General features: G+C 40.0%; 1 protein-coding gene across 8 annotated transcripts in view; it reads right to left on the bottom strand.

The window, feature by feature from the left end:
- dlg5a (discs, large homolog 5a (Drosophila)) overlaps nucleotides 1-22,406 on the bottom strand; it is a 52,841-nt gene that overhangs the window by 4,479 nt on the left and 25,956 nt on the right. For 3 of the 8 annotated variants that reach the window (XR_006252315.1, XM_043254994.1, XM_043254995.1), the window contains exons 7-30: nucleotides 21,598-21,910; nucleotides 20,475-20,705; nucleotides 19,312-19,496; nucleotides 19,097-19,222; nucleotides 17,686-17,818; nucleotides 16,721-16,848; nucleotides 16,439-16,614; nucleotides 16,228-16,331; nucleotides 14,700-14,792; nucleotides 12,770-13,645; nucleotides 11,338-11,458; nucleotides 9,603-9,747; nucleotides 8,786-8,910; nucleotides 8,608-8,697; nucleotides 7,089-7,257; nucleotides 6,605-6,682; nucleotides 4,713-4,875; nucleotides 4,387-4,520; nucleotides 4,130-4,294; nucleotides 3,391-3,574; nucleotides 2,156-2,304; nucleotides 1,284-1,454; nucleotides 567-763; nucleotides 323-466 (exon numbers count right to left, since the gene is read on the bottom strand). Coding sequence is in view for 7 of the 8 variants with exons in the window: in XM_043254994.1 (XP_043110929.1) it covers nucleotides 323-466; nucleotides 567-763; nucleotides 1,284-1,454; nucleotides 2,156-2,304; nucleotides 3,391-3,574; nucleotides 4,130-4,294; nucleotides 4,387-4,520; nucleotides 4,713-4,875; nucleotides 6,605-6,682; nucleotides 7,089-7,257; nucleotides 8,608-8,697; nucleotides 8,786-8,910; nucleotides 9,603-9,747; nucleotides 11,338-11,458; nucleotides 12,770-13,645; nucleotides 14,700-14,792; nucleotides 16,228-16,331; nucleotides 16,439-16,614; nucleotides 16,721-16,848; nucleotides 17,686-17,818; nucleotides 19,097-19,222; nucleotides 19,312-19,496; nucleotides 20,475-20,705; nucleotides 21,598-21,910 (4,400 nt within the window). In the remaining variant the exon portion in view is untranslated. Of the gene's footprint in view, nucleotides 1-322; nucleotides 467-566; nucleotides 861-1,283; nucleotides 1,455-2,155; nucleotides 2,305-3,390; nucleotides 3,575-4,129; nucleotides 4,295-4,386; nucleotides 4,521-4,712; nucleotides 4,876-6,604; nucleotides 6,683-7,088; nucleotides 7,258-8,607; nucleotides 8,698-8,785; nucleotides 8,911-9,602; nucleotides 9,748-11,337; nucleotides 11,459-12,769; nucleotides 13,646-14,699; nucleotides 14,793-16,227; nucleotides 16,332-16,438; nucleotides 16,615-16,720; nucleotides 16,849-17,685; nucleotides 17,819-19,096; nucleotides 19,223-19,311; nucleotides 19,497-20,474; nucleotides 20,706-21,597; nucleotides 21,911-22,406 lie in introns of those variants that run through there. The other 5 variants (XM_043254997.1, XM_043254996.1, XM_043255000.1 and 2 more) reach the window with 5 other exon arrangements.

Below are 22,406 nucleotides of genomic sequence, written 5' to 3'. Positions count from 1 at the left end.
ATGTTTGTGTGTATATATTTAATAAAAATACACAGTACACACGCATATGGAAACAAACTTTTATTTTGGATGTGATTAATCGCAGTTAATCACTAGCTTTTATTACTTTTAAGAACACTGCAAAAGTCTGGTGCGGTTATATAACTGAAAATGTTAGTAATGACCTCTCAACGAAAGTACAGCCATTTTTGACATCACTGGTATGACAGTATTCGATAATGCTGATAAATCTCAATGCCATAAAGCATAAACGTTTACACTAGCGTTACAAAGATCATTTCAAAAGAGATCACACCGCAGGTAAAAACTAGTGGACATTTACCAAGCACACATCTGCTGAATTTCTCGGGGGACTCCTTGACCAGCATGTCTTTAACAGGATCCACCAGCGGCCCGAGGATCAGCACCGGTCTGGGAGACGTGCAGTCAATCTTCTGCACTCGCTGATAGGCCAGACTCACAAAATCTAGCCACATCCCCCCGAAAAAGAAAAAAAGTGTCAACATCAATCTTGTCAAAATGCTAATTTCATCAGTACTGCACTATGGGATACTGGAGAGTCTCACCGTCTAAGAACGGAAGAGAGTCTGTGCTGATTGCATCCAGGGCTACAACATCTTTCCCGTCTTTTGAGCTGCTACGTTTGTGCTTCTGTTTCCTGCGGAAGAAGGATCTGCGTGCAGCAGCGGAGAGGGTCTTACTGGAGCCCGTCTCGTCCTTCAGTTCAGTCATACTGTGTCTGCGGTAGAACTCCTGATCCATCCTGCAGCAGAACAAGAGTCCAGGTCACACAGCTGCAGTCGTAGTGGGTTTCGTGCTGTTACCTCTTACTATTCAGCTCCTTCAAAATTAGCCAGAACCTATTTAGAAAAATGTTTTTTTGTGTTTTTTAATTTCTAACTATTATGCCTGAATGAAATCAGAAAATATAAAATCTAGTTTGTGGCTAAAAGGCTAGGGAGTTATATGTACTCAAGAGTGCTAAAACTTTAAACATTTCCACAGAATACCCATGTAAAACAATAATATAACATTATATAATAACATAAAAAAAAAAAATCAGCCAAAGAAAGGTTTGCATCTGATTAAAAAAAAAAGAGGCCAAATATCAGCCAAAATCAATTTCATAAGATTATTTTCATCAGATGAAAATAGGTTTGCATTAAAGCATTAAAAGTGTGGATTTTTTGTGAAGGTCTTTTGTAACAATGTCTGTACTGTAAAAAACAGAAGTAATAATGTGACTCTTTCTAAAGATCGTGTCTTCAGAGGCCGTGACTCACATATATTTGCTAGGGATCTGTCCTCTTTGAATTTTTTGTGCGTTTTCGTCAAGTTGCCAGGCCATCCAGGTGCCGAAGTTGCCGTTTGGCAGCGTGTCATCCACATAGAGGATGTCGTCTTTCTTAAAAGAGAGGTCGAGCTCGGTCTCAGCCACTCGGTCATAAAGTGCTCTGGAAGAGTCAGAGGACATGAATAATTCAACAAGTGACAGAACATTATACATGAGGAAAAGACTGCGGCATCTGCAAGAACGAGGTAATACGAGACAAATGAAAAGAGTGCAGAAGACAAAGAAAAATAAAGGAAGGAAAGAACGAATGAAAAATTCAGGAAGAGGCCGGGTCGAAGCCGATCCCTCATTCCTGGGAGCAGCACGAGGCGGCTTTTAGAGGGCAGCCATAACTCCTCATCCCTGCTCGTTCATGACATGCGGATTGACGGAGATTATTTACTGCCCGTGACATCATGGGAGCGCAGGCATAAAAAGCGCCCGCAACAGCTGCGGGCCACAGAATTTCATTTGCAAAGACAAACACGGCTATTTCTGAACAGCCCCTCTTCCATTATTCTTTTTCCACCGCGCAGACACAATGCATCTCTGTCTCCAACCGTCTCATTACCACAGCTACTATTATAGCACACAAATTATGGAGATTTGGTGATACAATCTTCACCGCCAGATACAATATCTCACCCTCCATCTTAAACATAATTAAAGAGATTAAAAGATTCCCGTTGCAGCGGTTTTCTCGCATGTCTATATATAGAGCAGCGCACACACGAGGCCTAAACGCCGGCATTCGGTTATAGGGAAAGCGGTAAGTGGCCAGGAATGGAGACGTACGTCTATGCAGACGAGATCATGCTGTACCTGATATAGAATCCATCTCCAGGAGCGTCCTTCACCTGGTTGAACTCATCCAGACGATGCTGGACTCTGAACGTCACCGTTTCTGCAGGCTTCAGCATTTCCAGATACGCCTCCTCAACAGTCTTATTCTTCATACCAACTGTGCCGTACTGGATGAGGAAGGGTACAATCGTGTTCAGTTTAGATGTCCAATTTCAAAAACTCAAACTAAGACTTAAAAGGAACACTGGATATTTTAACAGCGCTCACAAACAGTTTTAAGGGCTTCCGATCGATTTCCATTACACATCTAATACACTTGTAGTGAAACACAATGACTTCTTTGCTTTGTCTTTTGAGAAGCAAACAAGCGATCTGGTCGAGGCTGACACGGGTCTGAACATATCCATGCCAGGAAAGGGATGTTGTCAATTTCATACCGTGCATGTCAGGAAGCAAAAAAAGATCAATAAAAAAAAAAAAAAAAATACACTTTTGAGAATGTATACTGACATTTTAATTAACGGACAAGACTGCATGAGCCATAAATCAGAGAGCGGCAGGAAAAAGTCAAAAGCGAAGATTAATTAATTTTTATTACACTTGGTTAAACTCGTATTCAATTGGCCTTTAGGTTAAATTCCTCAAATAAGATCTCAGTATGTTTTTACAATTTATCCTACAGCACAAAACACATCAGTAAAACCCAATGTGTTCAGACTTGCGCTCATGCGAACTATTCTTACAGAAACATTACTATTTTGGCTTTTAAAGACTACAAGAGTGACATTGAAATTTCTTTCAACTTCTTTCAAACTTCACTTACTTCTGGTGACTGTATTTAGGCTTTAAATTCGTAAAGGTTTTGTTCATTTGTGAAGATTGCCTCTATGAACAAAATGTGAAGGAATCATAACTTTTGTCGGTCACAGAGCTTCCTTTCTGCAAAGGAAAAGATTCCAACTGGCTTTTTCTCAGAGAAACCAGAGTGGAATGCATCATCACTGCAGAACTATAAACCAAATCATAATATTCAGCTTAATTGAAATGTCTAACTGCACCGGTGCCAAATGTTAAAATGCTTCTTGATTGTAAGTGTATTTGTCATTTCGGGTCAGTGCAAAGCATATAACACTCAAAAAAAAGAAGGTATATCAATAATTCTTCTGTGTCTTACAGAGAACTGCTGTCTCACCATTTCTGTTCACAGTAGTTCCCTACAAGCACTATCCAGAAAGAGCAGGAGCTCCGTTTACCTCAAGTATCATGTCCCCGAGCACAAGACCATCCACTGCTCTGGCAGGACTGTCCTCTTCCAGTCTCTCTACAAAGATGCCCCGCAGGTTTCCTCCACACAGCTGAATGCCCAGCTCGCCCTGAGTCTTTCTCACCGTTACCAAGCGAGGCTCTGGAACTTTCTTGGAACTCTCAGAAGACATCCTGACATTCAAGAGCAGAAACAGGCCGGTCACTCCAAGTCAAGGACTGGGTGAAGAGCTACAAAATTTTTTGGCCAAACTGTAAAGCAATGCACACATCCTACAAAATGGTCACAGCCATTTGTAAATTTTATGGGTATAACTTCCAGTTTCATCCGCTTCCAACTATTTTTAGCTGTACCAAACAGTTCGTTTTGCTTACGTTTTTTTAATGTATTATCTTAATTATGAACACACTGCTATGTAATGCAGTTTTACAGTGTACATTATTTACCCATAGCGTCTAATAAACTGGAAGCCTCGCCTATAGGTTTACTTGTGCCCATTATATACTTTCATTCTTCAGATTTTCAGTCGATTTTTGTCAGTACAGAAGAAAAGATCAGTCCTAAAAATAGTGAATCCGCTTCTTTGCGATTTGCATGTTGCAGAGTTACTGTCATTCTAAATTTGTCATTTATAAGATTATATTCAGTTCAGGAATGCCGTCTTAAAATGCATCTGCTATCTAGACAGTAGACAGGAAGGCAGGCCACTGTATGTATTTGTGCAGCACCTGATGAAGCTGTTGGGACTGGTGGTGGGTGTGGTCTGTTTGGAGGACGGGGTGAGCGTTCCTTCATCCTGTTCACTCAGGGTGTCTATGGTGGAGTGGTTATCTGGGGTGGCTGCTCCACTGCCCTGCGGGGTGGACTGAGTGCTTACTGGCTCCAAGCGGGAACTATGGGACAACGCGGCCAAGAATAAGCCACCTCCACTCTGAGACCAAATCCACATTAACCTGAGCTAAACGAAATGGAAAAAGGGCTGTACCTGGAGCGAGAGTGGTTGCCGAGCTGGTACATGTGTGGGTTGTACTGGGCCATGATCGTGATGGTGTCACACTGCTGGCCAATGATGAGCCGCGCTTGCTGCTCGGTGGCATTGCGCAGGTTTATCCCATTGTACTGAGAAAAAGAGACAAAAATCATATGTGCATTTTAGAAGTTGGAATGGCATACAGCTTTATTGTTCGCAGAAGAAAAACAGACTCATCATATTAAAAAATATTGCTCATGAGTTCAAATTTGCCCTACAGATGTTTAAAAAAATCATTTTCCCTTGAATCCCATTTGTGTTATTGATGTGTTAATGCCAACCTCCAGCAGCTGGTCTCCATACTCCAGCCCAGCCTGGTGTGCGATGCTTCCCCCGGTCACCTTGGAGACAAAGATCCCTCCGTTCTCTCCACTCACGATAGAAATGCCGAGAGGCTCCGCCCCTTTTTGCACGATGACATTCCGAGGCTCCTCCAAGTACGGCCTGCCAGAACAATAAATGCGAGTGAGTTTCAAGAGCAGAGATAATCAACAGCCGAGACAGAAGTTGGTCTGCAGGGCTTTAACCAGGGTAGATGCTGAAATACAGCGACAGAGGAGAACCATGCAGGTGGGTGTACAGCAAGAGACATTTACTGAACTGGCAGTTTGGAGGACTAACTGCCGCACAGGCACACAAACAGGGTAGAAAGCGCAGGGAGTGTGCATACAGGACTTCAATAAAAGATCCAGAACGTTATACATTTATTCTCCTAACCTAAATATGCATGTAGACATACCTTGATTTACCACCCATACAAGTAAATCCATGCTTTAATGTAACGCCTCCAAATCCAGACAAAACATCAACATTTCACTGACAAGAACATCACGATTCAAAACAGACCTCTGTATTTCCGAGTAAAGAAATTATTACATTATACCTGTCATTTTACACATGGTAATGATTCCTTATAGCAGCTTTAAACTGCCTTTAGCACTTGACTGATTGAGGAAAATCTGGATCTTTTCAGGATGAGAGCAGCCAAAATTACATGCAAATCATAAATGTCTCTCCAAAACCTTAGGCACTTAGGTACACATTTACTCCAAAAACAGCTAAACCTGCTCTGTACGGATTTAACATTCACGGGGAAACTCTTGCTGAGCGGGTTAATCAAAAAAGTAAATTAGAAGCAGCGGGAAAAATTACCCAATAACACCAATTAAACTCCACTGGAAGGAAAATGTTGACAGAGATTTATAAACCTGATAGCCTCCACGTGCTCGTATTAAAGGTGCAGTTCACACGAAATTGTTAATCCTGTCATATTTAGTGCCGTTCGTCCTCAACACGATGAAAGATGTTTTTAGGAAAAGTAGAGATTTCTATCCCTCCATTGAAAGTCCACCAAAATGTTCACGTTTTTAATGTACATAAAGAGATTGTACAAGTGATTTATATGAACTAGATGGTTCCATAAGACATGGTCACTTTATGTGATGTGCTTTTTCTTCCACTTATAAACACAAAAACATTGAGTGCATCAAATATGGTAAACAGAAGCTCAACCGCATTTGCCTATCATTAACATATTGGCTGTTAATTAATATTTATAAAAGCACATATTCTGTATGACCGTATTCTACATCCCTAATCCCACCCAATATCTAAACCTAACAACTACCTTACTATTAATAAGCAGAATAATAAGAGATTACACTTCATAGGTAATGGTTTGTTAAGAGCGTGAATTATAATAAAGTGGGACCGCTGCTTTATCTCATGTAAAGCAATCATGTCTATTTAGAAGACCTGCAACAAACCACGACTCGCATTGATTACTTCTAACTTTAAAAGTAAAAATAATTTCATAAACTTGCTTTTCTCTCTACACGTCTAAGCTTTTTCAATGGAGGAACAGCAATTGAGGATCACTTGAATTTTTGAGTGAACTAACCATGTGAATTAAACAAACCAGGAGCTCGTCAACAAACACGTGTTCACGGTCTTGAACAACTAGTTGACTAATCCAGTCGGAGTCATAATGAACTGCCATCCAAAACACATTTTACTCTGGTAGCACGGCATTTCCATGTGGCAAATATATTCCTTATAGCCTGGGCTGTATGCTAACACAACACAAAGAAGCAGGGGTTTCTACAGCCAACCACTTGGAGCAAACAAGTACGTTTGTCAGGCATTCCCTGTGCATAACTGGCAGGGAACAAACCTCAGGCTTCTGAGAGAGGAGAACCTAGGCCTAGCAGCCAGAGGGATTCTCAGAAAGGATCTGTTACGGTACAGAGATCTGAAAGATTCAGAGGAGCAAAGAAAAGAGGAGAAAAACAGATTGTGAAAGAGAGAGACACACAAGGGACTCTGGAAGAAGACAAATATGTAGAGAAGAATTATAATAAATACATAAGAACAACTGGAATGGATGAGTGACCTAGTTTACAAAACTCCACTAAGAGTCGATCTGAATTTCATATGATGGTGCAGATTAAAATAAGCTGAGCGACGGTGACGATATCAACGACTGATCCTTCAACATACATTATTTTAGATTCACAGACAGTCCAATTATTGGAGTCAGATAAAGGGCTCCTGAGCTGTATGTGGATAAGAGCGAGCTGTTGCTTGGCAACCTGATGAAGGGGCCGGGGTGAGGGGGAAGCGCGCAGCAGGAAGGACCCGAGGCAGCGCGAGTGTACCTGTCTTTTCTCCGCTCTCCCGTGGGTACGGGGCTGACGGAGATCCTGGGCAGGGTGGAGATGGAGCTCTGGGACTGGCTGGAGGCGAACGAGGACGTCTCCAGATTGAGAGGAGACAGCGGCGGCGTGATGAGACTGGGACTGCTGCATTCTGAATGAGACAGGGACCCTGATGAACAACACAGGAATAACAATCAGCCATGGGTCCTAGGCTGACGAGAACGCGACGATTTCACAAATTTGACCACAAGCCGTACGAACCTCTATGTTTATGCATTTGCCATCAAGGCCAATTAGACTCAAAACGTTTCATGTAACTAGCACAGAGCTGAAACGTGTTTTAAATAATGTTCAATATAATAAATAGTAACAAACAGCAACATTTACAGACGGACACTACAGTTTCAAAACTTTGGGGTTGGTCTTCGAGTTTAGAGTACTTATAGAAAGATGTTTATTTCAAATACATGCTGTTCTTCTCAACATGTCATTTTTCCCAAACCTTAAAAACACAAATCACAGTTCCCACAAAAATGCAAAGCAAAACAACCGTTTATGAATTTGATGACAAGAAAATTTGAAGAACATTAGAATGATTTCTGAAGGACTGTAACGATGCTTGAAAATTCTTCTTTGCATAATAAATTTGTTTTTAAAATAGAAATACAATACTGCCAGTTCATCTGTATTTTTTGGTCAAATAAATGCAGCCTTGGGAGAACATACTGATCCCAAACTTCTGGATGCCTGAAAGCCAATTTGCTTACTCTGGTTCAAACCAGAAATGCTACCGAAAGACCTTCACAGTCTCATACAAGTCATGAGACAAGAAATAAGTGCAAAATTAGCTAAATGGCCCAGTTTCTAGCTTAATGGCTGAATAAAACCATCCAGATTTTCCCAATGCTGATATTTGCTCATTTTAATTCACCAACAAAATGACCGCTCAAACACCATTAATAGACATTATATCGATCTGTTCTAGTACAACGTGAACCTTAGGGGAAAAAGAACTGACATCTCCCTCTTCTTTGTATATATTTGACGCTAAAAGCAAAAGGAGATTTACATTTTATGTATGAATCGCTATTAGCTCAGAAAAAAAAACCCTCTTTGCCTCGGGTTATTTATTCAGGCTTCCAATATTTCAGTGTACACAAATGTCAAGCTTGTTTGTGCAAAGTGTTCTCTACTTGACATGTTTCACTTGATTTAGCTTAGCCTGACATTTTAATTGCCTTTCCTGTACCGTATTGCTGCATCTGGTGGTTATTTAATTTTACATACTGCAGTATGGTAGACAGCACCGGAGTAAAAAATCTCTAATTATTTCAGAAAGACTTAAATAGCTAAAGAAAACTCATAGAAGTGAAGTGACGATGTAACATTCTACTTGTAATGTTTATAAAAAAATGATGATGCTTACAGTCTATACAGCATATTATGCAGAAAGGACAGTTCATTTTCCAATTCAACCGTAAACCAAGATGATATGCTGGATGCATAAAAGCAGGCTCACCTCTTTCTGAGCCCAGCATTGAGCGAGGATAGCGCGGCGTGGAGGGAATCTTTATCCTTTCGGTGCGATACTGCAAATTATTCGATGAACCTTCAGGAAACAAAAGGCGAGAGAAATAAACACATTTTTTAAACTCAGTAGCTAGTGCAAGAGGAGAACAGGTGATATGGAGACTGACCGAGTCTAGCGCTGGACGGCAGGGAGTTGGTGCCGTTTGAGGCCCGGCTGCTACGCGACGAGTCGGAGTAGTCTGTGGAGCGTTTCTGGCTCAGGTCCAGACTAAGATGTCCTTGATGCTGAGGACTGAGATGGAGAGAAGAAAACATACCACGTCAGCAAACACTGGGGAAAAATCAGTCTCCTGACAAAGTAAATAATTATCCTGTTTATGACCTGCACTCAGTAGTACAACATAATGAAAAGTTTGCCGATATCATTAACTTCCAGAGTCAAAAATGAACAGGGGCTTGGGGCTAAAATGGCACTAAATTGAACAAAAATGCCCCCAAATTCAAGTTTAGGGGCAAAAAAAGCACAAAACTGCTGAAATACGTTTAGATCTGTTAATGTTGCATCAAAGACTTCCTTTTCTTCAGCAGCCTGGCGTATGAATGCAGTGACCAAACAAAAGCCTGAGCCTAAGCCAGATTAGTCGCCGGTTTTGTTTTTCAAGCTATTAAAATAACCAATGTAAAGTCTTGATTTTCTAATTCAGAAAGGGTTATGTTTTTTGACTGTGTTGCAAGAAGAATACGAAGCGCTATTTCTTTATGCATTCTGTTTATCAGCATTGATAATCATTATTACAATATCAGGAAAAATAATCAACAATTATTTGTCATAAAATTTGCAGTCCTACGCTAACATAAAACAGCCCCTGATACCTTCCATGTTGATATTGCCACAGAGTTGCCATATTTGATGGAGGAAGTCTTCAGTGGAAGTCCAGTAGATGTGTGTGTGTGTGTGTGTGATCTCAGTGGGAACTGTGGTACCTGGGGTGTGTGTGCTGCTGATTGATCTGGTTGACGACAGTAGGGCAGTTGTTAGTGTGAACTCTGTGGCTGCGCACCATGTAAACGGGGTTCTTCATAACGGCCGTTACCGCAGAGCAGGGGGCCAGTCCTCGATGTGCTGAGTCTGAAGTTTAAACACAACCACATAATAACCAATAAAACACTTCAATGGGAAACACACACTCCCCTTCAACTGCCCGCTGCGCTCACATCTTTCATTTCTGCTTCTATTATTGCGGCTACTGCTCTCCTCACACCATCGAGAGATCATGTAATGCCAAAAGTCAAAACCGTGAGCATAAAGCATGGCCTGAAACACGAAATGAAAAAGTATATTCAGAAAAGTTGACTGTCCCCCAACTATCCACTGCTGACTTTAATGTGAGCAATTCTCCATTCATTTTCTGTGTGTGTTGCATTGACACCGTGTTTCCAAAATTTGGGAGATATACAGTTTTATTTGTGCGACTGATTTTTTCCCTTCAACCTTAAAATTATATAATGTGTGTGTGTGTACACTGTATAAAATTAATGCAAAACAAATATATACACAAACAAATAAACACACACATTAATTAACATAATAATAGCAATCAGGGTTTTCAACTTTAGCATAAATTATGCTGCAACTCAGTTTGAACTTTCTAGTTTTACACTTCATAAATATATATTTCTGCTAAATAAAAAAAAATCTATAAATTTTGTTATTAATTTAACTTTTGTAACAAGAGTGAAAGCAGTGCATCAGTAAAGCTCAACCAGCTTGAATCAAGCATTACTTGTTTAATCGTCATGCTGTAGAAAGTGTGAAAATTGAAGGAAGTATTTCTGAAATACGAGGAACATCACGCAGTAACAAATACATGAACAGGCCCTTGCAGCCACTTTTTATGATAAAACACACTGGACCATTAAATTGAACGTATCTAATATTTCCCATATCAAAGGGCATTGAAATTTGCTTTATTATTTTTTTTTTAAACTACACAGAGCACGAAGTGCACCGTATTGATGTCACGCTTTGGCTTTTGCTTGTGTTCAAAATCAGTTCCACCGGTAAAGCCAGCTGCTCTGGGCGACAGATGAGCAGACGGCGGGGAAGCTCGGAAGGCAGCCATCCCGGCCAAAGCTTGAATACTCAAATCAAGTAAAAATAGACCTCATTATCACACAATCCCCATGTGAACCACGGAGTCACGTGACGGACATCAAGCAGAACCCACAGCGGTTTGTCCTGTTTCTACAAAAATCTACAGTCCTGACAATGTGCTTTACGCGACAAAATAAAATGCTAATATGTCATCGCGTTAAATGGGACCTAAAGGACGCATTCCAGGGCTCACCAATAATAGCCTTACGCCGCAGGAAAGAGATAAATGCATAAAACCCAACCATGCTTTTTCATCCTTCCTAAGCAATAGCTCGAACATTCAAAGATGAATATTATAAATGGGTTTCATCCGGTAAATCAACAAGCTCGTTGAACCATATTCTACATGATTATCATAAATGAGCAATTCAATTATTCAGGACTGCGTTCGCCATAAAATTAAGTAAAACATTAATTTTGTAGGCCGCCTTGATCGGAATAAAGATGAACTGTGCTCCGCAGAGCAAATGCAGACAGGGAGAGAGTAGGAAGAGTGTTGTTAAAGAGATACATTGAAATGCACCATGGGCGATTAGGGCTCTGATTAGGGCGGCTGTAACTCACTGGGAGGCAGGGTTCCATTATAGGCTGTAGGCACGAAACCCACGCTGTGTCTGTAAGGTCGATTAGGAGAGGAACGCAGCATCTCCCTCTGCTCCACAGAGTCACCATCATTTGAATAACTCTGCCAAACAGACACACAGAATTAGGTAACGCAGCATACGCTTCTATAGGAAGTTACAAGGAATGTTTCATCGCATTACGGAGTATCCTGACAAAAATAAAGGGTTGAATGATTTTTCATTTTTCCAAAGATATGCCATAATATGTTACATCAATTTGGGCAATGTAGCAAGGCAATTGGAAAACACATTGAATTTTTCAGAATTTCAATTAAACATTTCAAAGATTCACGAGACAATGATTGTTAGAATTGGTTACAAATAATGATGTAGCATTCTCATTTACACTTCGTTTAAAAGCTGCCGTTTAAAATTTAATTGAGCGAAGATGCATTAAATAGACCAAAACTGAGAGTAATTAAACTAAATAAACTGACGCATTAAATAGAATCAAAATTTACCTTTATATTGTTACCAAAAATTGTCAAATAAATTCTGCTCTTTTGAAGCGCACATAATTGTTTTTATTTTTTTTATTAGTAATATTAAGCTTAATGCAATATTAAGCAGCACACATAACGCTGGAGTAATGGCTATTTAATTATTTATCAGTTATACAATATTACCATTTTAGAGCACTTTTAAACAACTCAATTTTATAATCAAAAACAAAAGCAAAGAAAATGTTTGAAATGTATTGTATATGCACCAATATTACAATAAATATTAATAAATAAATAGTTTTGCCATGCATTTAATAAATCAAACTAATGAAGCATGTAAAACTCCATATAAGGAAATATGAATATTTAAGTGACATTCAGAATCACATTTTCAATTAACTGATTCACTGTACAGTTTAAATATATATAAAATATTTCATATTTGCTACCGAGGTTTAAAACCTGTGATGCTGTTAAATATTTGTCTCAGCTTTGTACTGTCACAATATAAAAAAATGCTAATAATGTTATTGTAAAATTCAAAAAACATTTTTTTGTTAAAACTGACACTAATATACAATAATGTATGATAGTGACTAAAATATATATACATATATAAATACAAATAATATAATAAGTGAATGAATTAATGAGAAGAATACATTTAATAAATAATATATAATTGATTAAAACTATGAATAATTCTAGATTATTTTTCAATAATTAACGTATTTATATAACAGAATTTTCACGCTAATAAAACAGCGCTAAGCTAATCTTCTACATATCATGCATGCGTCAGCATTTCAAATGTTCTCTCCCCCTCTCTCTTTCCTCCCGGTGCAATGGGAGATCAATCTCAGGCTGTGAGGCTAATTAAACCAGGCAGGACGGCCGGCTGTGTCAAGCCCAGCGGATCTATAAATTCACCTGGAAGCTCTGGAGAGGAATGGTCTGAGGAGTCATCCTGCGCCGGAGCGCCGGGGCCGATTTGGGCCGAGGACGCTTCACTTCCGGTTCCTCCGGCCGCATCCGCCCGATGTCTTCTTCGCAGGACTTCCTGGAGCTCAAGACCTTGCCCTCGCGGCTGGCCTCGCTGAAGTACAGGTTGCCGTTGCGGTCTTCCTGTTTGGGTTCGTGGACAGACATGGCGGTGATGGTGGACTCCGAGGCAGAGCTGCCCTGATGTTTGTGCTTGAACTTGAAGGAGTCGCTTCGTGTGGGCGGGGTCGGAGGCGTGGGGGCGGAGTCTGCTTTTAAAGGTTGAGGCAAATGGTAGTCGGCCTTTGATAGAGCATCTGGTCTTTTGAAGGTGTCGGCATCGATGGGCTTTCTTTGCTTGGGCGACCTGTAGATGGAGAGCTGCGCCGGGCTGTCGGTCGTCATGGATACACCCACCACCATTTTTGGCCAAGTGCCGCCACTGTGTTGCTTCTCCAGGCTGGCGTCCAGCGTTACGCATTCGGGGCCGACCGACTCGGAGCGGGCGTAGCAGACCTCCTGGAAGGCGCTGCCGCTGTAGCGGACCGCTCCCAGCTCTGAAGCGGGTCGGAGACTGTTAGGGTGCAAGGTGGAGATCGGAAACACCTTCCTCTCAGAATAACCGCTCTCTTCCACGTCAGTCCTGGTCTTTCTTCTCTCGACGCCCGCATCTCCGCTGTAAATGTCCGTCTGAGTGGAGCTGTTGTGTTTGAGGTTTCGGCTGTTTCGGGAATGGATATCCGACAGGTGGATTCTGCCGTTAGATTTCTCGGCCTCCCTCAGGCTCTCGAAGATGTTTTGCCCCGATGTGCTCTGGGGAAAAAACTGTTAATAGACAGGTTCAGCACGACTGGCAGAAAAAAAAAACCCAACAACATCAATAAAACAAACAATCGGGGGTACATGAACTGCTGTTACTGTGACCTGTTTCGTAAAGCCGGATTCGGCGGATAGCCAGGTACATTTGAGTTTAGATTCGAGAATTGGTTTTGAGAGGTGTTCCTCACCAAGCGTGAGATCACAAACTGTAATTGACCAATCACCACAGAATTGGCATTAATTGATCATTGAACAAATCATTTTGGAGTTGCTGAGCAAATAAAGTAAACAGAAATGCATATTCTAAAAAAAATAAAGTGGTTTTGGGAGTCCTCAACAACAGGCTGACATGCATGCAAGGTCAAAAACAAAATACCAACCTTTCATTACCCATAATAATAGATCACTTGCATCAGTAGTCTTACATATTTTCTTTCAGCTGCGCTCTCAAACTTTAATAGCAGTGGCAATGTTTTATTCCTTTCTTGCAAATGCATTTTTTTTTATAATGATTTCTTTATCTCCTGAAGAGAAGGGCATTTCTGTGAACCCACTGAACCCGATCTAAACCAGGTCGGATTGGTTTAGCTCTGTCAACTACTCTAAAACTCTGTTCTTGTTCAGCTAGCTTCATGCAAAAGGCTGCAGGTTTCTTAGGGTTAATTCGATCATATGACAAATTGACTTTTTACTAATCTGGTAAAAGCATGGAAATCCATGTATATATCAAATTCTGATTTCACAGTATCTTGTGTAACTTACTGAGAAATCACCAAAATGTTGGAAAAAAAATGTAACCATTAAAAATCATTCAATAGTTAATTACGCTAAAAGGACTGATTTACAAAGGTTTTAGCATCAGCTCAGAAGACTATTGAAAGCAGTAATGAGAACAACTACAAAGTATTTTCCAGTTTTCCAAACTTGACTTGCTCCGTAACGTATTCCAGTTCCGACTCAGCTGTCTCAAATACAACTTGGAATAAATGTCACGGCAGCACCTTGGCATGTGGTAATGAGAGCGGCACACTCGCTCAGACAGCAGTGAGAGAACAATCACCTTCATGAGGGAGAGAGCAAGCGAGTCCCTGCCGCCCCTCAGCAGAGCCTCACATTCACTCAGAGATTTGTTATCCAGAGCGATCCCATTTATCTAGGGAGAGAGAAATTTAGGTCAGCGCTTCACCAAAGAAAAGTGCCAGCAGACTTTTCAATCTTTCTATTTTCAAACCTAGAAATGACTTCGGAAACTTGAGAACAGAGACAAAGGGATGCTTGTGAATGAAAGGACGGTGCACTTTTAAGATCTCCAGTTCAGATAAATCCTTCCATCTTTTTAAACAAAGAAATCGCTCAGAAACATATTCTGTCAAGGTTTACACATCCTTAAGTTGGTCCAAACCTACTGACTGACTATATCTTCTAAGAAACACAGAGGAATGCAAGGCTGAAGAATGGTAAGGCCTTTTTTTTAATGAAACTGAAATTGTAACTTTATTGGTAAAAATCGCCTAGACGTATCATAAAAGTGGTCCATATTGTCCATCAAACTTTTCAAGTCATATATTAGCTTCATTAGAGGAAGTGTCAAAACTATCGAGAATTAATCTCAAAACAAATATGGTGATATTAGACATCAGGTTAGGCAAGCATCAAAATTGATTTCAGTTGCCATTTATGCAATTATGTAGTTAATAGTTCATTTTATCACTACAAAATAGGCATTATGTGAGCACAAGTACCAACATTACTGAAAGAAACTTAAAAATAAATGAAAACCGTTCAGAAATTACAAAAAAAAAAATTACTCTGAAAGCAAAAATAAAAGCTAATAAAATGAACTAATCTAATAAAGAAAGGTAACACGGGTTTATTTCTAACAATAAGATATAATATGGTCTTAAGGTCCTTGAGTACAAAACTTAGATCCAAATTTTCATGTTAAAAGATAAATAAATAACCCCATGTTGTGTCGGTCGCATTTACACACTGCCTTTGAAACTTGCGCCCATCATAAAAACGCGATTGACTCAAGGTGAGGTCGTATTTATTTTTTAACGCGTGAAAATTCCAGGCAAACGTTCGTGTTCCATGAAAGCCGTGCGATTTTAAAAATACATGAGTGCAAATAAATCGTGACAGAATTTATTTTTGAGCGAACTCTCTCTCTTTAATAATAAGAACCAGCCGATGTAGCGCTTCTGATTGAGCCACATGTCATGGCCAATATTAGAGCCAGAAGGTTACGGATATCTTCCACCCGGTATCTAACATGGAGTCAAAAGTAACACCTGATCCGCTCTCAGGATTAACATCTGTGTTACTTATCACCAGAGTGGCGGCTATCGCTTAGCACGTCACCTGTCTCCTACTCATCGCCTCCATTTAAGGAGAGGAGCGGATTTGATTGGCAGTTCATCTAATGAGCCCCCATGCATTTAAGATAAGGATGTGGATTAAAAATCTGCTCCATTTAGGAGGTTGTAATGAGAGTTAAGGTCAGGCTTTTATAAAAGCAAATCGGATCCTTGACAGCAGCGATCTTCCTTCAATTTGAGGAAGGATCGCATGACCGCTTGATGACTTACGGCAATCAGGCGGTCTCCGATGGTAAGGGATCCCTCTCTGGCAGCTGGGCCGCCCGGCGCGATAGCGGCCACGTATACGCCACCTTCAAGAGTGATACCGGCGTCTGGTAGGGTGCAGAGCAAAACCAAGGGTCATGAATAAGAAAACACGGGAAATCGGCCACAGAAACGGTCGGAAAATTACGCGGGATGTTGAAGGAGTAAGCGATACCTTTGTGTCCGATGAGATTAATGTGGACAGGAGTAACCAGTCTTCCTCCTAAAGATTTTCTCCTTCGAACGACCATATTGATCAGGCCTCCTCCATTAAGTACAGCTTTGATGACCTGCTTCCTGTCTTTGTTAGTCAGGTCCACATCATTTATCTTCAGCAGCCAATCATTCACCCTATAGAGAGAGGCACGGCTGATCAGGACAAAACGGTGAGCAGGGAAATGAGCGTGTAATCATTCCAGAGAGCGTTATCTGAAAAACACTCAATATCTCTAGCCACCTCAATCTTCCATCCGCGATACTTCCTTTGTCCACCCTGGTCACAAATATCCCACAATCCCCTGGTAAATATGGATCATTCACCCCTTCTGCGATATCAAACCCCATCGCCTTCAAATCCATGTCGTCCTGCGGGAAGATAATGATAGAGAGACCGATGAGACCTCTTCAAACAGAGAGAGAACAAAGATAAGGGGGGGAAAAAAACTTAAAGGTCATGATGTGAACGAGCATCCTATAACTATGAAGGCAAATGCAAGAATTCTCCTTTACTTTTGAAATAAAAAGAAAATTTAATAGAAGTTAATCATATAATAGAAATTAAATATATGTTTGCCTTGTTTTTCCAGAGCAAATGTCTAAAGGTTTTTAAATCAAGGTAAATTTACTTGAGAAGCAAAACAAGTTTAAAGCAGAAGTCGAGAAACCGATGTAGAGTTTATCACTAAAAAAAGGAAATGTATTCACTTCAAAGGGAAAACGAGTTTCCGTACCCCAGTGAAAGATGACTCGAAAACTCGATTTTTATTCAGCTTGTCAGAAAACAAGACTTTATATCTTCAGTTTGCAACTCAAGCAAATATATCTCGACTTAAGGATGTTTTTAATATTTGTCTTGGAAACTTGGAGAATACTAAGACGAATATTAATTTTAACAATCCATGGCACACTTAATGCATTTTCTTTTCCAAAAATAAACCTTGCTGCTCTGATTTAGGACCTTTTCAGTCCTTCATTTGTAAAAAGAGCAATCTGCAGAAACTATATTAAGTTTATGATCATATATATGTCATAACTTAAGTACGTGCAGAATAGGACTAGAAAATAAGTCACTAATTAACATTATTTGGTTTATTTTCTCAATGAAAACATACATAACATACACATTCCCAGATATTTTCCACACCTGTAGAATCAGTACATTATTCCTCGTGACTTTTCTGCTTTGGATTTTTGTATTCTTACCCGATCCTTCTCAAACTCCACCACCTCCGTCTCCCATTCTAATGAGTCTGTGTCTATGGCTGAATCATGGGAGCTGTGAGCCATTAGCTGGCAAAAACACGCCTCCTTCTCCAACTGGCTCTCCATCTTCTCCCTTTATTGGTAGAGAGAGAGAGCACAGAACAAAATAAGACAGACCATTTTCCCTCTCATCTCTCCAAACAGTCATCTCACGCCCCCATCAACACCCAACACAAAACAGAATGTCAAGTGTCAACAGTCTTTGTGAAGACCATCTCTCTTTGAAGAGCTGCTGATGCAAGATTGGGAAATCCACTGTCTTGCAAGCCTACTAGATACAGGTCGGCATAAGAGCATCTCTTGCCATAGTTTGAGTAATCTGTAACACCTGTGCTAGATGGAGATGTTATAAAAGCGGCATCGAGGTCAAAAATTGGGAAGAAGAAGAATAAAAAACAGGATCAAGTAGTTGGGGAATACTTGCAAACTGTCACTAAGATTCATAGACTCAGAGAGAGGAAAGCCTGGAGGGCATCAGTGACATAAAAAAAACTTAAGAAAAGTCTACTGCGAGAGGGCGGGGGTGCTCTGGAGCTCCTGATGGGAACGGACTAACCACTAGGGGGCGTCTGGAGCAGAAACTTCATCAAAAAAAGTAAAGGGACTGAGCCTGGTTACCAATTAGCAGGCTAGGACCAAAAATTAATTCCTACGGGGAATTGAATGATTTGACAAAATTAATATAATAGGTCATTATAAGTGCTACATTATCTGCTGCCTGTCATTTGCATGTATTGTGATATTTGCATTATTACGTCATTCATGTATTTTTGTTCATTTATTCACTCAAAATAACAATATTTATTATTATTATTATTATTATTATTATTGTATAACTATAAATATAATAGCATTTACACTACACTTTTTATAATGTCAGTTTTATTGAATTATTACATTGTTATTATTACTTATTTTTAGTATGAATAGTAATATTAATACAGTCTTGTAATTAAGTATTATTAATATAATTACTATATATACTATACTATAATATAATAAATAATTTTAAATGAAAAACTTAAAACATTATTACTTGCATTTGTAAGATATTATTGGTGTGAATTAAATCAATTTTAGCATGACAATACACATTTATTATGTTATGTTTATTACATTATAGCCACATTCACTCACTCATTCATTAATAATAATAATTATCATACGTATTATTATTAATATCATTATCATCATCATCATCATCATTATTATTATTTACAATTTAAAATGAGAAAACTATATTTGTGTAACATTTACAAGAGGTCATTTGTAAATTGAATAATAGCTCATATTAACTGGAAACAACAGACTGAAAGATTTCCAGAGAGAAGCAGGACTAAAAAGTGTTTACTTGAGCTCTTTCAGTTCCCTGGCTGCATCGTTCCGCTGTTTCCTCATGTCGTCAAGGTTACGCAGGGCATCAGCCAGATCGCTGACGGCACGGTCTCTCTCTCTGCGCAGATTATCGCACAAAGTCCTGCCAAAACACAGCAAAAAACACGCTCAAGCATCAGCGGTTGCAAATCATCAAATTCCTAGACTGCTCGATTCAGTCGCGAGCGTTACCGTATGCTCTCTCTCTCAGCAACAATCTTGTCTCTTTCCTGAAAGGCCCAGTCTCTGCGGCACTTGGCCACCTCGGCCTCCTGCACGGCCTCCTTCAGCTCCTGGGACATGGCCTCACACTGCTTCCTCAACACGTCGATCTCCTTATTGGCACGCTCCATGTCCAGCGTGGCCGAGTCTTGTTTCTAGATCAAAAGCATTCACGTCTCATCACCAAAACGTGCTTTTATGGCATGAATGAAGACATTTGTGAAGTCATATTAGCGAAAAGAGTTAAATGAACTTCACCAGAAGGCTTCGAGTATTAAATACACCGCAGAGCGCACAGAGACCTCTAGTGGACCCCGGCGGTCCTGCAGCTTCAAACTGGATTACTGGAATAATCCAAAGGCTCGCGGTTTATAATGTTTTTATGAGCTTTGAGGTTTATAGTGTTTGTTTATGAAGACTGCTGTGAAAAATCAAGACAGGTAAGGGATAAGAGGTGAGGATGCAATGCTTTGAGAGCTGATCTAAGATTCATCTCACAAATGACCCCTTAGACGTTTCTGTCCGAGGAACGGCAGATAACTGCAGTGACAGAACAGCAAGAGCTGATAAATACACCTGATAAAAAGCTGAACAACAACGGTAAAATACAACACAAAAAGAATTACTTTGAGTCATTACATCTTTTAGAAAGGTGTCGTGGCAGAAAGGGTGTTTAAAAGCTTGGGGTAGGCAATATTTTTTAATGTTTTAAAGTTTCGTATTTCCACCAAAGACGCAGTTATTCTATTAAAAATACAATAAAACAGTAACTCTGCTTAATATTGCAATTGAACCTATTTGAATCTATTTTAAAATGTAATTTATAGGATGTCAAAGCCGAATGCACCATTACTCCAGTCCTCGGTGTCACGTGATCCTTCAGAAATCATCCTAATATGCTGACCTGCCGTTTAAGAAACTTATTAACAATCTTGCAAACAGTAACTAATATATGAAATCTGCTAAAACAGCGAAATGTGAATTTTCATGTATTAGATTTACGTATTCAATTTCTTGCTGTTAGGGGATGCTAAGCAGAGAACACCGAAACGTAAGAAAACTAGAGGCAGTATTTGAACAACGAAATACGCTTTAAACATCAGAGCATATATTGCCTCTCAGACTACAAGCACCTGTCTGGCCTGGTAGTATTCCCGCAGTAACTGGTCTCTCTGGATGATGGCTTCCGTTCTCTCTTTCCTGGCCACATCTCTTTCCTCGCGCACAGTCTCGATGTCTTTACAGGCCTGACTCAGCTCTTTCTGGGCCTCCGCTTTGTCCTTCACTTCATGGCAGTATTTTTCCAGCAGCTCGTTTCTCTCGCAGATGGCACGGTCTCGATCCACCAGCGATGAATTTAGCTCCTACAAAAAGACACAGACGTCAGCGACGGTTATACGCTATTGATTTAAAGTGCTTTTTCAAAACGCCATGTTTTTCACCGGCTGCCCAGCACAAACTTGGCAACAAAAAGGCGATTTACAGAACAGAGAGGTGAATATATAAACAAGGCTCAGTCGCACCTTAATCTTAAATACTGTACTCAGAGTTTCCACAAATGACCAGATAAGAGCGACAACATTACATAGATATCTGGGCCCATATACTTAAAGACACCAAGGATTTATTTGTGACCCAAAACAGCCTGGTTACAAACTTATTTTCTAAATATCTCCCTTTGCATGAATTTCTTTGTTATGCCAAAAACAGATCCGGAACTATTCGTAGGCAAATGACAGCGTTTTCTTTTTTTTGCGTGAACAATTAGAATCGCTTTGAAATTATCTGCATATTTTTTCCTGTTTTACAGTACTCTCTCTCTCTCTCTCTCTCACACACACACACACACACTATGCATCTTGATTTTTTTATTTACCATGCTGTCATACTTAACGTATATTGCAGTGTTGTAATTGTTTGTGTGATCACTTTTTTGCATTTTTCCGAATGCGAAATATCCCTTTCCTGCGTGTCTCTCTAATGAGATCGGTCACAAACATGATGTGTAGCGTCATATTAACTCACTGTCATGCATCGTGTCCAACACATTCCCTCTTCACGTTGTTCATTTTCTGCACAGCTAAAGAAACTATGAAAAAGTCGTAGTCTGTAACAATTTTGAACCTTAAGACCTCTTTTAAGGTCTAGGATTCATTTTAAGAGAAAGCACCCATAAGATTTTTCTTAGAATGTAGTTACTCTTAGCAGATTTTTGATGACTGTGGGCCTTGATGTCTTTTGCGAGGGATGCGTTACCTGTCTGAGAGCTTCCAGCTCCTCGCTGGCCACCATCCTCTCAGAGGAGGTGTTTTTGAGCCGGGCCTCGGCCGCCTCCAGCTCCGTCTGCAGCTTGTCCACCTCTTTAATGACCTGGTCCCTCTCGCTCATGATCAGCCTGTATTCATTAAACACAGAGTCCCGCTCCTCCTTGTACTTCTCTGCGTCTTTGACCGCCTTCAGCTGGAAGTTCTTGTAGCGCGTCACCTCCGACTGGAGTCTCTCCATCTCTCTCTGCAGCTCCTTGTTCTGGGCCGAGGCTTTATTCAGCTCCTGCTGCACAGAGTCAAACCTGATAGGTTTCAAATACAAAAACGTCATTTAATTAGTGCATTAAAAAAAAGGACTAGAAAGATTGCATTAGCAACTAAGAAAAAACACTTCAGATCATTTTTGTAGACTTTTTGGATATAATATCAGTTTACTCTACATCACTAGTAAAAAGATATTAAAAATTAGATCTGGCGAATCATTTTTGACTGTCATTAAGGCAAACTTGATTATCCTCTTGGCTCTGTTTAACATATTTTACCATATTTCAAGCCGTTTTACTTCACGCCCCAAACAAGCAGTAAATGCAAGATGCAGATTGTGTTTGATATGAGTTTAGTGACTGAAAGTTAAAAAAGTTGATGTGCTACATTTCAATATAAACAATGTTTGCGTTCAGTGAAAAATGTTTTTTCAATGCATTTCGCTATTTATTATTCAGAGCAAATTTGATTATGCGTAAACGTAGAGCAGAAAATGCTAGTGTTAAAAACATGTTTACTTGTAATTTTACTGGA

The sequence above is a fragment of the Puntigrus tetrazona genome, chromosome 13 (assembly GCF_018831695.1).
Source record: "Puntigrus tetrazona isolate hp1 chromosome 13, ASM1883169v1, whole genome shotgun sequence".
NCBI lineage: Eukaryota > Metazoa > Chordata > Actinopteri > Cypriniformes > Cyprinidae > Puntigrus > Puntigrus tetrazona.
This window is presented reverse-complemented; position numbering and strand designations above follow the sequence as displayed.